This window comes from Phaenicophaeus curvirostris, chromosome 2 (assembly GCF_032191515.1).
Source record: "Phaenicophaeus curvirostris isolate KB17595 chromosome 2, BPBGC_Pcur_1.0, whole genome shotgun sequence".
Lineage (NCBI taxonomy): Eukaryota > Metazoa > Chordata > Aves > Cuculiformes > Cuculidae > Phaenicophaeus > Phaenicophaeus curvirostris.
In genome coordinates, this window is record NC_091393.1 from 22,039,495 (window position 1) to 22,052,573 (window position 13,079).

General features: G+C 38.5%; 2 protein-coding genes across 4 annotated transcripts in view; one reads left to right on the forward strand and one right to left on the reverse strand.

Annotated features, from left to right (window-relative positions):
• Positions 1-13,079, forward strand: part of KLHL31 (kelch like family member 31) — a 243,792-nt gene that overhangs the window by 66,514 nt on the left and 164,199 nt on the right. The window lies entirely within an intron of this gene.
• The window catches only part of LRRC1 (leucine rich repeat containing 1), a 102,846-nt gene continuing 93,181 nt past the window's right edge, over positions 3,415-13,079 (reverse strand). The window contains exon 19 of one of the 3 annotated variants that reach the window (XM_069851512.1): positions 3,415-4,094. In XM_069851512.1, coding sequence (XP_069707613.1) covers positions 3,951-4,094 — 144 coding nt within the window. In that variant the 3' untranslated portion in view covers positions 3,415-3,950. The remainder of the gene's footprint in view (positions 4,095-13,079) is intronic. The other 2 variants (XM_069851510.1, XM_069851511.1) reach the window with 2 other exon arrangements.

Below are 13,079 nucleotides of genomic sequence, written 5' to 3' on the forward strand. Positions count from 1 at the left end.
GGTGGCCAGGAGCCAAGAGAGGGAAGCTGATCCTTAGGAGAGGTGGGTCCACATTCCTGCCGCAGCACCCAGCAGCTGCTGCCGTCGCTCCCTGGTCTGCCCCGCCGGCTCCGCAAACACTCACGGAGCAGAAGGCAGCAGGCGTGGAAAAGGAAGGAGGCTTCACAGGCACCACAAATCTCTGATTTGCATGTGAGGAAGCTGGGCCTTACGTGTCACATATGGGGAGCAGGAGGCTCCTTGACAAATTTTCTGCAAAGAGCCAGCTATGAATATGTTTGAGGATTAAAAAAAAAAAGGAAGGTTATTTCAACAAATTAAAACAAATTGATTGTAAGAGCTCTGAGTTTTCTCTGACATGACAGTCCATGGAACTTGTAAGCCATTTCTTCTCTTCATGGGTCTTTTAAGTTAATTGTGTTAAAGTGGACTATCCTTGTGCTGGCAAGGTCCTGTTGGCAGAAGCACATGATATTTTTAAGTATCCTCAAAATATCTTAGGATTATAGAATCATAGAATCACGAGGTTGGAAGAGACCCACTGGAGCATCGAGTCCAACCATGATCCATGATTATCAGACAGGCGTGAGACTTACATAAGAGGAGTCCCAGTTAATGATTGTCTTTCATAATTTTTGTAGTATGGGATTAAATTCTGTTCAGCTGTATGACTCTCTACAAATAAGAGAGATTAGGCTTTTGGAAATAATAGTGCCATTTATTAGTATGACTTTTCAATGGGTAATTACGAACCTAAGTAAATTAAAAAGTTCCAAGCCAGGAGTTTGGATATATAGAGCCAATAACTAGGAGGAGAATGGGAGGAGTTGACCAACAGGTGAACTCGCAGGTAGTTTTTGGGCTGACAGCCACTAGGCATCACTAAAGATCCCATCAGAGCATGCACAGAAAGTGCAAGGAATGACCTGGTGCATATTATAATTACATGTAAATATGTGATTACATGTATGATGAATAACGTATGGCTTTGTGTAACTTTGTGTATAAATGAAGGTGACAAACCCCTTGAGGAGTGCCCGATTTCAGGAAAAACCTCCAAGCACCTGGGATTTGAACAAACCCAAATCAAACAATGCCTCTCTTGGTGATGTAGGTATTGGATTATTGCATAGTGGGTAATGGGTCCACATTTTCAGGAGTACAGACAGCAGTGGAACAACCAACCTCTGTTCTGTTGGAAAACCATTGTTTCAGCTACATACACATGATGTTCCTGAATATTGCTGCTCAATTCCAGCAAACCGAATTATTCCAGGTTGTCAAATATTCTTCAGTAGATGCATCACAAAAATAACCTTCCCTCCCATAGTGAGTGGTACCGTTTACCTTGCCTCCCTCCACAATGATGGACATGGCAATGATGACATTTGACTAATGAAATACATTAATAAATCATTAAATACCTTCTTAGCTATCTTTCAATTGATGTGGCAGCTGGGAATGAGAAGAAACCGGTTCCCCACATAAAATAAGGGACTCCCCCATAGTCAGGCAGCAGGCTTTATCCAGGTACCTCACATGTCAGCAGGAAACAACAGCACAGGGTAAGAGCTGTCATTAACAGACCAACTCCCACTGTGCCTTTTCCACCTTCTGCCCCTGCCCACACTTATCAAACACCAAACCTCAAAAGAGACATTACTCAGTGCTGATAAGGACACCAGCATCCAGCCTCCACCTCTGCCCCTCCTTTGCAGAATGAAACTTAAACACAATCAATCTGCCCCAGCAATTTATTTTTTGCTTACGTAAAGCCTGAATAAATGTGTAGAAGAGCCTCTGAATTATATATTTGGTGAAGCTGCATGTCCATTTATGAAACTATTGGGTTAATTTGTCAACGGTTTCAGGTTTTTTTTCCATAGAGAGTGTTACAACCATAAGTTTATACCCACAGAAAAATTGTCTACACTGCAATACAAAATTTTCCTTGAAAACAAATTCAGTTAAGAGGACAGAAAAAGATCCAAGTGCTTAAAAGTTATCTGAATACTGACAGCATTTGGTTAAGAGCATCTAATTTTCATATCATAAGTTTTGACTTCCAAGACCTAAAGAAGAATCTAAAAAATGCATCTGTGCATGAGGAGGGAAAAAAACCCTAAAATACAGTGTTCTAACTAAACAGAACTCCTACTTTATTTCACTCTCAACTACAGCTTATTCTGCAACCCAGGGCTGGTTTATAACAGCAGAATAAGTTTACTTTTTCTGTAGTCTAGTATAATGTAATAAAGCAATAATAAACTGTATATTACTCACTGGATTGCAAAACATTCATGGTTTCTAAGCTTGATGATATTTTTGCTATATGCATTGATCAAACATTAATTCATAGTAGAAGAACCCTGCTTATCTTGGAAGAAAAGGGATGGGAAGCAAAGATTTTTAAATATAATTTCATTTATCATCAACATTATTTATACTAGTTCAAATTGGAATGTTTATCCACATAATACCATCTTTATTATTAAAGCCATAGTAGATTTTAAAGTAATGTTAATTTTGCAAATGAATGACAATTAATTTAATATTCCTATTGCTGATAAATTATCTTCAATTAAAATGCTGATGTACAAAATAATTAAAAGCCACAGTGGATGCAGCTGAGAATCAAGAGAAATCTTGACATCATTGCATTATTGCAAACCTATTTTTTCAAAATAAAATACCCTTTTTATTAGTAGGAGAAGTTGTTCTATCTCAGCGATAGACAAGCTCTCCTGGAAACTTCCCAGTTCCTGAAAAGCCAGCTACTAGTATTAATTGAAGTTATATAGGAATGATGACCTGAGAAATTTTCCACAATGCGAATAAAAGATGCGGATCTACCAGGTTGCTTGATTGTGTGATATTATATTTACAAGAAAAGAAATTGTATACACGTTATAAATACTATCAATGTACACTTCATGCACGTGACAAAAAAAGTCATGACAAGAGAGTCAGTTGGGGCAGCCCCTCCTCTAAGACAGCACCACAGAATCCCAAATAAAGATGAGTTCCAAATGGTTCTTATTAGGCACCTCAGAAGATGCTAGAAACCTGAAGCAGTGAAGAAAATTAAAGGATTGAACACAAGAACATTTGCTTTTAAATGCTAACCTCATATATACACACACCCCCACGAAATACTCCCATACGTTGCAGTAAGGCACGTTTAAGGTGTGCTGCCTATATGCAGGTCAGGACGAGCAATAAGTTAGTCTCAGACAGTTTCTCAATCATAAGACATTGCTTCTCAGTTCACTCTTAGGTGCAGAGCTGTATAAGACGCCTTCTGTATTTAGACCTAATAAAATGTAGCTTACAAGTCCCGTTCAAATCTGATACACGTGATAGAACTGTTCTTTATTATGTTAGAATGAGATACAGAATTCCAAAGGAAATAACATTTTTCTGTGGGGAGAAAAAATAAACAGTGCTATTTAAAAGACAGAAAAGGATTTTTTTTATTCTCATACAAAACAACATTAAAAGGGACAATTCAAAGGAGCCTGGGGGTAGACAAAAGGGTGAGCTATACAGACAAAAAATGGACACGTCTTTCTTAAAAAAAAACAAAACAAACTATACAATTGTTTTCAGTGTGTTTCTGAAGGGGTATACTACCTTCTGAATAAAAATCAGTGGCTCTTATCACCATTGCATTCAGGTGCTGTAGGATGCCCTTAACTGGTGGCTGTTGAAACGCGTGACACTCACTTAACCTCACCCAGTGCATCTTGTTTCAAGCACACAAGTTCTGGCTGAAGGAAAGTTCAAGGCAAAGCAATACAAACACAGGTTCTGCTCCCCCAGCTCAAATCCATCCTCCCTGTAATGGTTTTCCCTACAAATAAGGCATAGCGGTTCAAGTACTACGTTAAACATCATCAAAAAAATGGGAAATAAAACCACTGGTGAATTCTTTCCTGAAAAGTACTTTATTAGGGAGGATAAAAAGCACTGTTCAGGCAGTCCGAATAGGAATGGCCTTCAGCGCTGTCGGGCTCAAAGTCATCCGTGTCTGGGGGCAACTGGTCTGTATCTTCATCAGAAGTAGAAGGGCGCGTGAGGATTATCCGAGGTATCTTCAATAGCATGTGAGAGATTGCAGAGAAAATAGTCAGATCAAGAGCAGGGAGTGTTCAGAGTGTATGTTTTAAAGGTACAGGGGAAGCAGGTGATGAGAAAAACAAGAAAGAGATGTAACACTGCAGGGCTTTCTGACAAGTGAACTGTTCAAGGCCAAAAAATGCATTGATATTAAAGAAAAATTGAGATAAATTGCCTTTTCCTCTCATTAGATGATTTAAAACAAAAACTTCCGTAAGAAAAAAAAAGGAAAAAAAAGAAGATAAAAAGATCCTAAAAATTAAACACAAGTAAATATGAAAAATATACACCCGCTTTTATTTACCTTCATTATTCATTAAATTCATGCACCTGAAAGCAATAAAGGATCAATTAAGGGCCATAAATTATTGAGCTTTGAAAAACCACATATTTTGGCTTTTTTACTGACAAAATATACTTAAGGGAAACATTAAGAAAAAAATTAATGTGTAAATTCAATAGTTAATAAATAGGTATACATGGCTTTGATTCACATAAAGTTTTTGGCCTAGAACTTCTTGTTCTTTGAGAACTATATTGTAATATTTTAAAATTACTTTAAATGCTGTAACTGAGAAAAGAGAAGAATGTCATTTTTATGTATAGCTGAATAATTCATCAGTAAAGGTTTGTATCAATGAACGGATTACTACAAATTTAATTCTGATGCACAAAGTCACACTATGTTTTACTGATTTTCAAAAAGAGTTTAACATATAATAAAAACAGATATAACAGTAAGTCAATATATCTAACCAGCAGGTAATATAATAATGTGTAATAAATAAAATGTCCAACTTACCAGCAGCCTGAAAATTTTCAAGAAACTTTCTTATTTATCAGCTAATTTATTGCATTTCTTCACACTTTATAAGAATGTTTAGTGTTGACACCACATAATATAATAATTTATATATTATTTCCTCGCTGTACATAACTTGAATAAAGAAATGACACAAGAACACAGGTACTTTGTGGCCTTTCAGTTGGCCAGCAGGTAGGTTTCTGCATTGACGTAAAATTAATTATTCCCTGGGCTCCACTAACTACATTGTCTCCGACTCCAGTGACTACTGGGACCCTTGGCACCACCTTGGTGCACGGGCAGGCTCATTACATGTAGAAACCAAATTGCAGCTGTCAGTCTGGAGGTGAATCTCACCCATGATAGCTGTAAACTAATTTTAAATCCAGGTATTAAATTTAATATTTCCCCTCTCTTATGCTTTGACTAAGAACACATTACTGGAAGCTTTATATAACGTATATAGATTGGAAGTACTGGCCACGCTAACAATTCCTGGGAAGATTTGCTTCTGCCATGCACACCTGCATGGCATTGATGAGCTTTTCACACTGGTCCTGTTCATTGCTGAATGTTTTTTCTTTCTTAATGATAACCTGCAGCCAACTGTTTGATGCTCCAGCAAATGCCCATCCGATACGTACACGCAGTGCACAGGATCATATACTGAAATGTTATTCTCTCAAAGACTAGTGTGGAGGTTTATGCCCTGTCTGAAGTGATCTGCAGAAATATCCAGAAGCAGGCTTTGCATTTCATTGAGCTTTCTTTTCAAAGCTCAGGGAAGACCTTTCTTTGCATACTGTGCCACTCAAGAACGGACACACACATTTCCCCAAGACAAGGCATGAATTGTGTTAGCAAGCTGGAAGGAAGAATTGCGAGTACATTGTTTTCCTTTTGAAGGATAGTCCTAAACCATTTTAAATGTCAGTTGTTGATATACTCTGTCAGCATGGTTTCTGCTCCCCACTGTTACCAATTGCTAGGAATCAAATCAAATTACCTAAAGAAAAAAAGCTTTTCCTCAAACATTTCATGATTTCTGGAGCCAGATACTATCTTCTAAATACTATTATGGGACTAGGCCTTACCATCACAAAGTGAATTTAATTGAGGAAACAGAAAATAGGCAAAGAACATTCCAGCTGTTGAGGCATAACCCTAAAAATTTAAATTAATAACTTGCAGTTCTTGTGGGTTATTTCTCTCCACCACCACCCTCAATCACACACACTCAGAATTTTGTTTTGGCACAAAGGTCTTTTAGAGATCATTATTCATTTTAGTTATCACCAAAAAATAAGTCCTCCCTTTTTTTTTTAATTTTTCAGTTAATTGTCTACCTCTGAAAGAAACAAAACTCTGAGATTGCAACAATATTGCTAGAGGAACACACCCCACAGGATGCTCAGTTCTGGCATGAACACTCTTTTGCATTTCTCCTCATGTTCGATACCCTGCAAGCTGTAGTTTGGCTTTCACAGCTTTCCTGGAAGCGCGTGTCATCTCCTTGGTTTGGAGGCATGTTGTTGAGTTTCTCTTACAAATCAAATGTTCTGGTCCAAATGCAGCTGCATCCTCAGTCCCTCTGCTTGCTGCACATCTCCCCACCCACTCTACCTCTGAAACCTGGTGTCTCTAAACACACCTCTGCTTCTTCCCCAAGAATCAACCTGCTCTGTGCCCACCTCCCCGACAAGATGTGGAGGAGCCCTCATTTCCTCACAGCTGTTTCATAGGTACTGATGACAAAACAACTCTTGGTTGTGTTGTGCCACTGCAAATTGAGAGCAAACCCAATTAATTAATAGAGTACGCGTTTGTCCACAATCTAACTCAGTGAAAAGAGACTCAGGCCTCTACTTTCTATCTTCTAGCATAAAAAGTTATGAATTAATCTCCTGAAAAAAAAAGAAAAAAAGGAAAAACAAACCAAAAAAACCCCAACGAAACAAAACCCCCCACATAAAATGGATTTAAGAAACAATCATCATAGTTCTAAAGCAGCCTTTCCATCTTCACCTTCCTAGTCCTGAGAAACCCAGCACTCTCCATCACTGCCTTCGCATTCACCCCGCCTCTAGGAAAACCACAAACTAAGATTTATCAAGCTTCCTTTCTTCCTTCAGTTTTGTTTAAAAAAACCCAAACAAACTAAGAAAGTAAACTCAACTACTCTAAACTTGCATTATCTTGTTTTAATCCTGTTCTCAAACCCAGTGCTTCTCTTCCCAGAATCCCAGGGTGATTTCACCCTTGCTTTCAGATTCCAATGCTTATCCTCACTGACTGCAGCTTCACCGTATTAAATAGGCAAGTTTTGCTCTTGAAGCCTTCCTTTAATATTCATATTGAAATGTTTTTCCTGGTGAACTGCAGCTGAGGGACAGCAGAGCAGATTTCGTATGCAACAAATATCATAGCAAAGAGGAAGCAAACTATGTCCAAGGCCCATTACAGGCAGGGCAAGACTTCCACTTCAGATGGAAACAAAGAAAACCTCTCCAGCTGGGGCAGCTGAGCTTGAGCTGCTTGCCTAAGACGTGTGGGAAGATGTAGAATTCCCACATTCTATCAGTAACTCTTCAGAATAAGTTGATCCTGGTGTAGGAGGGCAGATTATCCAGGATCCTGGGTTATTCCATTGTTTTACTGAATAGTGTCTGAACTCGTTTGAAATATTTTTGTTGAAATCACAAAGTCCTCCTCACTTTCCATCATCATGTGTTCATTATTAAAATAATACCTGAAGTACTAGTGAATCCCAAACTCTCAAAATATGTAGAATACTTTTTCATAAAAAGGTATGATTAATAATTTGAAACAGCTTACTCTTTTCTTTTTTTCCCCTGAAATTATATTTCAGTGCCTAAAAATTAAACTTTGTGAAGGACATTTCCTGTATCAAAGCCAGCATCTTCACCATGAGAATTTCTTCCACTACCGTCTTTGCATCTTTCTATATTGAGACTTTGGGCACTAAAAAGATTCACTAAAACCCCCAGTTTTGTTTAAAGCAAGAACAGCTAAAAATCAAACTATATATGTATATATAAAACCGTCATTTACTCAAACTTCCACTCTTCGTTGAAAGTCAGAGTTCTTCAACTGCAGCAGAGACATGGGATGTCTCTGGGCACTTCTAGTCCACTGCAAGAACCAGTAAAACAAACCCATCTAAATAACCTGAGCCAATTCATTTGAGTGTTGGCTGCAAAAATTGTTTCATATTGAAACAAGACAGGAACAAACCCACAGTGAGCAACGATACTTCGGTTGAAAGCATCTCCTTAAAGCATGATAAATGAGATGTCCTGCCAAAAGGTTAACATCCAATAATATTTAACTTCTAGTTGTACACGTATGCTTCCCTTTTTCACTTGTATTACAATAAAAATGTTTGTCCAAAAGGTTGCAGAACAGTCCATAAAGGACAGTTCATTTTTATAACCTTTTCAAAAACAAAGCCAAACAGAACAAACATCATTGTCTTTTTTTTCCTTTTATAAGCCTTCCCTTTCTCATGACCTCCCAGCCCTCACAGCTTCATACCACACTCCAGTCTTAGCAGAAAAAGAAAGGTCTCAAGGCAAGAGTCGCAGCTAAAGCCCAAGCTTCACGTGAAAGACGTAACCAGCTGTGACAAGGCAAAACACAGCTGAGAGCAAGGCCAGCTGCCAGGGAGAGGGGCTATGAATGGGAAAGCAATAGGACACACGAAAAGTCCATATTTGAAAGAACACGGGCAGGGAAAAAGGATTTGGATTGTTTTTTTGGAAGAAAATCAGACATAATTTTAACCCTAGTTCAAACAGACCACTTACGAAAGAATACATTCCCCAGCTAGAAAATACCTCTCTACCAGGGAAGCGTGCCTTGTTGACCTCCATGTATCTAAACAGTAAATATTTTTGAAATTTGAATTAGCAGCTGATCTTCACTGACACCAGTGCTGAAGCTGGTACCCTTCATCTGGTGGAAACAGCAGGAAAAAAAAATGTTGAGAGCATTTGCAGGGTTTTATTTGCATAAAACTCATGAATAATGTTATGATTTTGTAACGTTTCAATTTTACCTTTTTTATCAACATTGGTGATGACAATAGTATTTTAGACTTGAACAATAGGAAATTCAGGCTTCTAGCTCTACAATGAAAATGTGCTTTTGTTAGATGCAAAAAGTAGCATTTGATAATGACTGTATCCATAAAAGAAACTCTCTAGATCAGATTTGGAGTGAAGAAGGGCATTTAGTCATAACTGAAGAAAGTTTCACAGTTGGATTTTTAAAAAATAGTTTTAGAAAGAAGATGCCAAAATGTATCCAGCAAGAACAGCAAAGAACGGGCTGATCAACTGCTGCGCAGTTCAGACAAAACTGGCTTCTGGTGGCTTTCTTAATTAAAGTGATGTGATGCTTTGCTCTTGAAGACAGAGACAACGAACAAAGGCAGCCTTCTTCCCCAAAGAAAACATACAGGAAAGACAGTTAAAGAAGGAGAAAGAGATCTAATTAATTCTTCATCATTTTACTCCTCATAAGCAATCTCGCTGCCAGCTGGAAGCAGGCAAGGCAGACAGGGTGCAGCGAGGAAGGCAGCCGGGGCAGGAAGCAAGAGGGGCACGCCAGCAAAAAACACTTAATGTGCAGCCACGTATACGAAACTGTACAAATTTGCGAACCCCATCGGGACTTACAGCTTTCCTTTATGTTTCAAGGCCAGGTTAGATGGGGCTTTGAGCAGCCTGGTCTGGTGGGAGGTGCCCCTGCCCTTGGCAGACGGGTTGGAACTGGGTGATCTTTAAGGTCCCTTCCAACCCAAAGTATTCAATGATTCTATGTAGCATGTTATCAGGAACATTTTTGCCAGTGTTCTATGGAGAAACCTCAATACTCCCAGTCTCAGAAATCCCCTGCTGCATCACTTTCCCTCACATGTTGCAGAGATATTTCATTGCTTTCAAGACCTGTGGCCAAACTCCACAAATCGTGAATTTGTTTGGAGAGAGAGGTATAAGCCTCTCCTGCATCATGGGGAAGATAAATCTATTGACAGGCATCTCATTATGCAGGGCAACAGAAGATCTCTGTACAAAGAAAGCAGGGTGGCCCTGGCCACCAGCCTGACCCTCTTCTTCAGCTCATTGTTCTTCCCACACTGTGCCTGGTGACCTGCTCTGAAATCTAAATCATCTCAGGGTGATTTACTGGAGGTCTGATGTACCAGAGGAGGTGCTCCAGGTGCTTATCCCTAAAATCTCCTCTGTGAGAATTTTTGTAGAGATTGATATCGTTTAGAGATCAGGTTTAAAACTGGGTATTTTCTCTATTTGTTATTGGGATAACAAGAAAATGCCTTGAATGATTCATCTGTCTCCCAGTGTGTACTACATATACCATTTGTGCATGGCACACTTAAAGTGAAGCTCCCTTCTGTCCTTCCTATCTGGCAGTTCAGTGCCTCCTAAGGGACTTGCACAAGGCAAGGAAGGTGAAGTTCAGTCAAACTCACCGTTGCATTTTGCAACAGACAAAAAAATGAAAGATCAATGTCTGCTGTGTCATATCTGCAGTGCCCTTGGATAGAAAAGGCTTTTATGTGCATCAAGCTACTTATGAAAATGGTTCTTGTTCCATTTCTTTCATTTTCTAATGTACCACTGGACAGTGACTTTCCTGACACTGGAACCTAGTACACAGATTTTCATTTAAATGCTTTCTGTGTAATCATTGATGACCTGATGTTATAAAAATACTGAAGAACTGGGAAACTTAAAAGATTCTGCCCCCATAATTAGTGCTACCCATGGCCAAAGTTAGCAAGTCCTTTGACTTTCAAGAAAGATCCTCTCTCCTGTGAAATGCAGAGTCACACCTGAACAAACTTCTCCTCTGGTGGAATCCCACACTCAACAAAGATGTCTTTCCCAAAGGGAGATGTTGCCAATCACTTGTGTCAATATGGTTGTTCAAATATTTATCCTCTTCTATTCTTAAATAGGATGCCAGGTTCTACAGCATGATTCCACGTGCCCTGCTTAAGTTTACTTGTCTCTTGTATGGATTTTTGCTTATATTGTCTGCAGTGCTTATATTGTCTGTCATATGATTGGTTTACTTTGCAGACTTTTTTTTCTTTGAAAATTTTTGAATATGCTATCTTGAAAAGATCAAGTAATTAATTTTTAAAGGTTTTTCCTATTTAGCATTGTTAATTACAAGCTCTGCAAAATTTTAAGTTCGAAGTGAGTCAGTTCTGACTCAGTCCCATGAGAAAACTACTTAAAAGGAAGAGAAGAACAAAGAAATTCTGTACAAACCAAAGCATTTGGTTGGAGCAGCAACTTAATCCCAAATTCACAAAACAAGTTCCCTACCCACTACTACGGAGGTCTATACAATGCCTGACCACACAGCTCTTATTTTTCATTCTGACCCAGATGAAAGCCATTACTTAGATAAAAGTGGAATCAAACCAGCAGGTAAAATGGAGAAGCAGATCCCATGGCAGATGGATGCTTACACTTTGCTGAAGCTCAGGACAGGACAAGAGGGAACGGCCTCAAGCTCCACCACGGGAGATTTAGGCTGGACATTAGGAAAAAATTCTTCACAGAAAGGGTCATTGGGCACTGGCAGAGGCTGCCTAGGGAGGTGGTTGAGTCACCTTCCCTGGAGGGGTTTAAGGCATGGGTGGAGGAGGTGCTGAGGGACATGGTTTAGTGTTTGATAGGAATGGTTGGACTCGATGATCCGGTGGGTCTTTTCCAACCTGGTCATTCTATGATTCTATGATTCTCTTACACTCAGTAGAGGGTTAGCTAAGCTAACAAGGCTGCACATGGGACTCTTTGAAAGAATGTCTAAACCTGCAGAAGAATCAAGGCAGTGAGGAGTCAAACTTCTGACTTCTAAAACTAAATTACCTTGTTAGAATAATAAAAAAAACCCCAAACACTAAGTTATGACCACTCTTACCGGACAATATTAACAGTCATGACAACACTTTGGGGAAAAGATAAAATTCTTCTTCATAAAAAACTTGAAGACTGAAATATCAGGTCATAGTGTTATTGGAACAGGTCAATCAAACACTGTGAAAAAGGTCTACAGTCTTTATTGTTTGAAATGAGTTCTAGAAGAAATCATCCTTTGATGATGATGGGGACATTCTGAATCCAATTTTAGTTGTTTTCTTTTATAGCCCTTCTTTGAACTCAGTATTCTGCTGGTTTTGCTTTTAAAGTTGAAAAAAAAAATGTAAGACAATGACTAAAGAAACAAGAAAGAAGTTTTATTATGTTTAAGTTATATGATTACAGTTTTCTGATATGGCTAGAACTAACCTGCTCAGATGAAGAAAGAAAGGGTCTGATACTTAGATTTCTGAAGATTTAACTGGTATTAGTGCATCAAGAATTTTTCAGCTGGAAATGAGGAAGAAAGGACTGCTGTGATTTTCATCCATCCAAGGTTTTCCATAACTTGCATCTAAATATCTTGCATCGTGTGGGAGAAAGGCAGAAAACCAGCAACCCTCATATTTTGGGAGCACGATATATGCTTATTCACTTTCTGCAGGCACAGAAGCATCCCATTTTGATATACATCACAGGTCTGTTTTCTCATCATATTAGGGAACATTTGACATCTCTGTGCTTTTAACAAAGCAACCAAATCATCTGGCTTTGTTAGCTTGGAAAAGTTCTGGTTTTTCCAATAGTGTAAGTTCCTTTTACACAATCATTTATAATTGATAAATCTTACTTTAAACTTCCTTGAAAATCCTCAATGTAAGTGAAAGTTGTACATACAGTGAACTATGAGAAAAAAATCCAGTTGAGGAAATTCCCCAGGTGAAGGCATAACATATGATTTTCTCTAATTGTAAGAATTAAAGTGAAATACTAGATTAAAATATTTATTAGATTTTATATTAATTACAAAGTATCTAATATTCTTATGATGTCAATAGCCCTCAAACTGATCGAAGATGATGACATGGTGATGCATGTCATGAAGTGATAGGAGATGCTGAAACCTGTCAACACTCTCTATTCAGTCAGGTAAAATCCATTGGGAATTTCAGTCAGATCTTGAATGGAAATATTTTTGATGGAGCAAGATTATGCAATTGGTTCTGTGTTTGAAA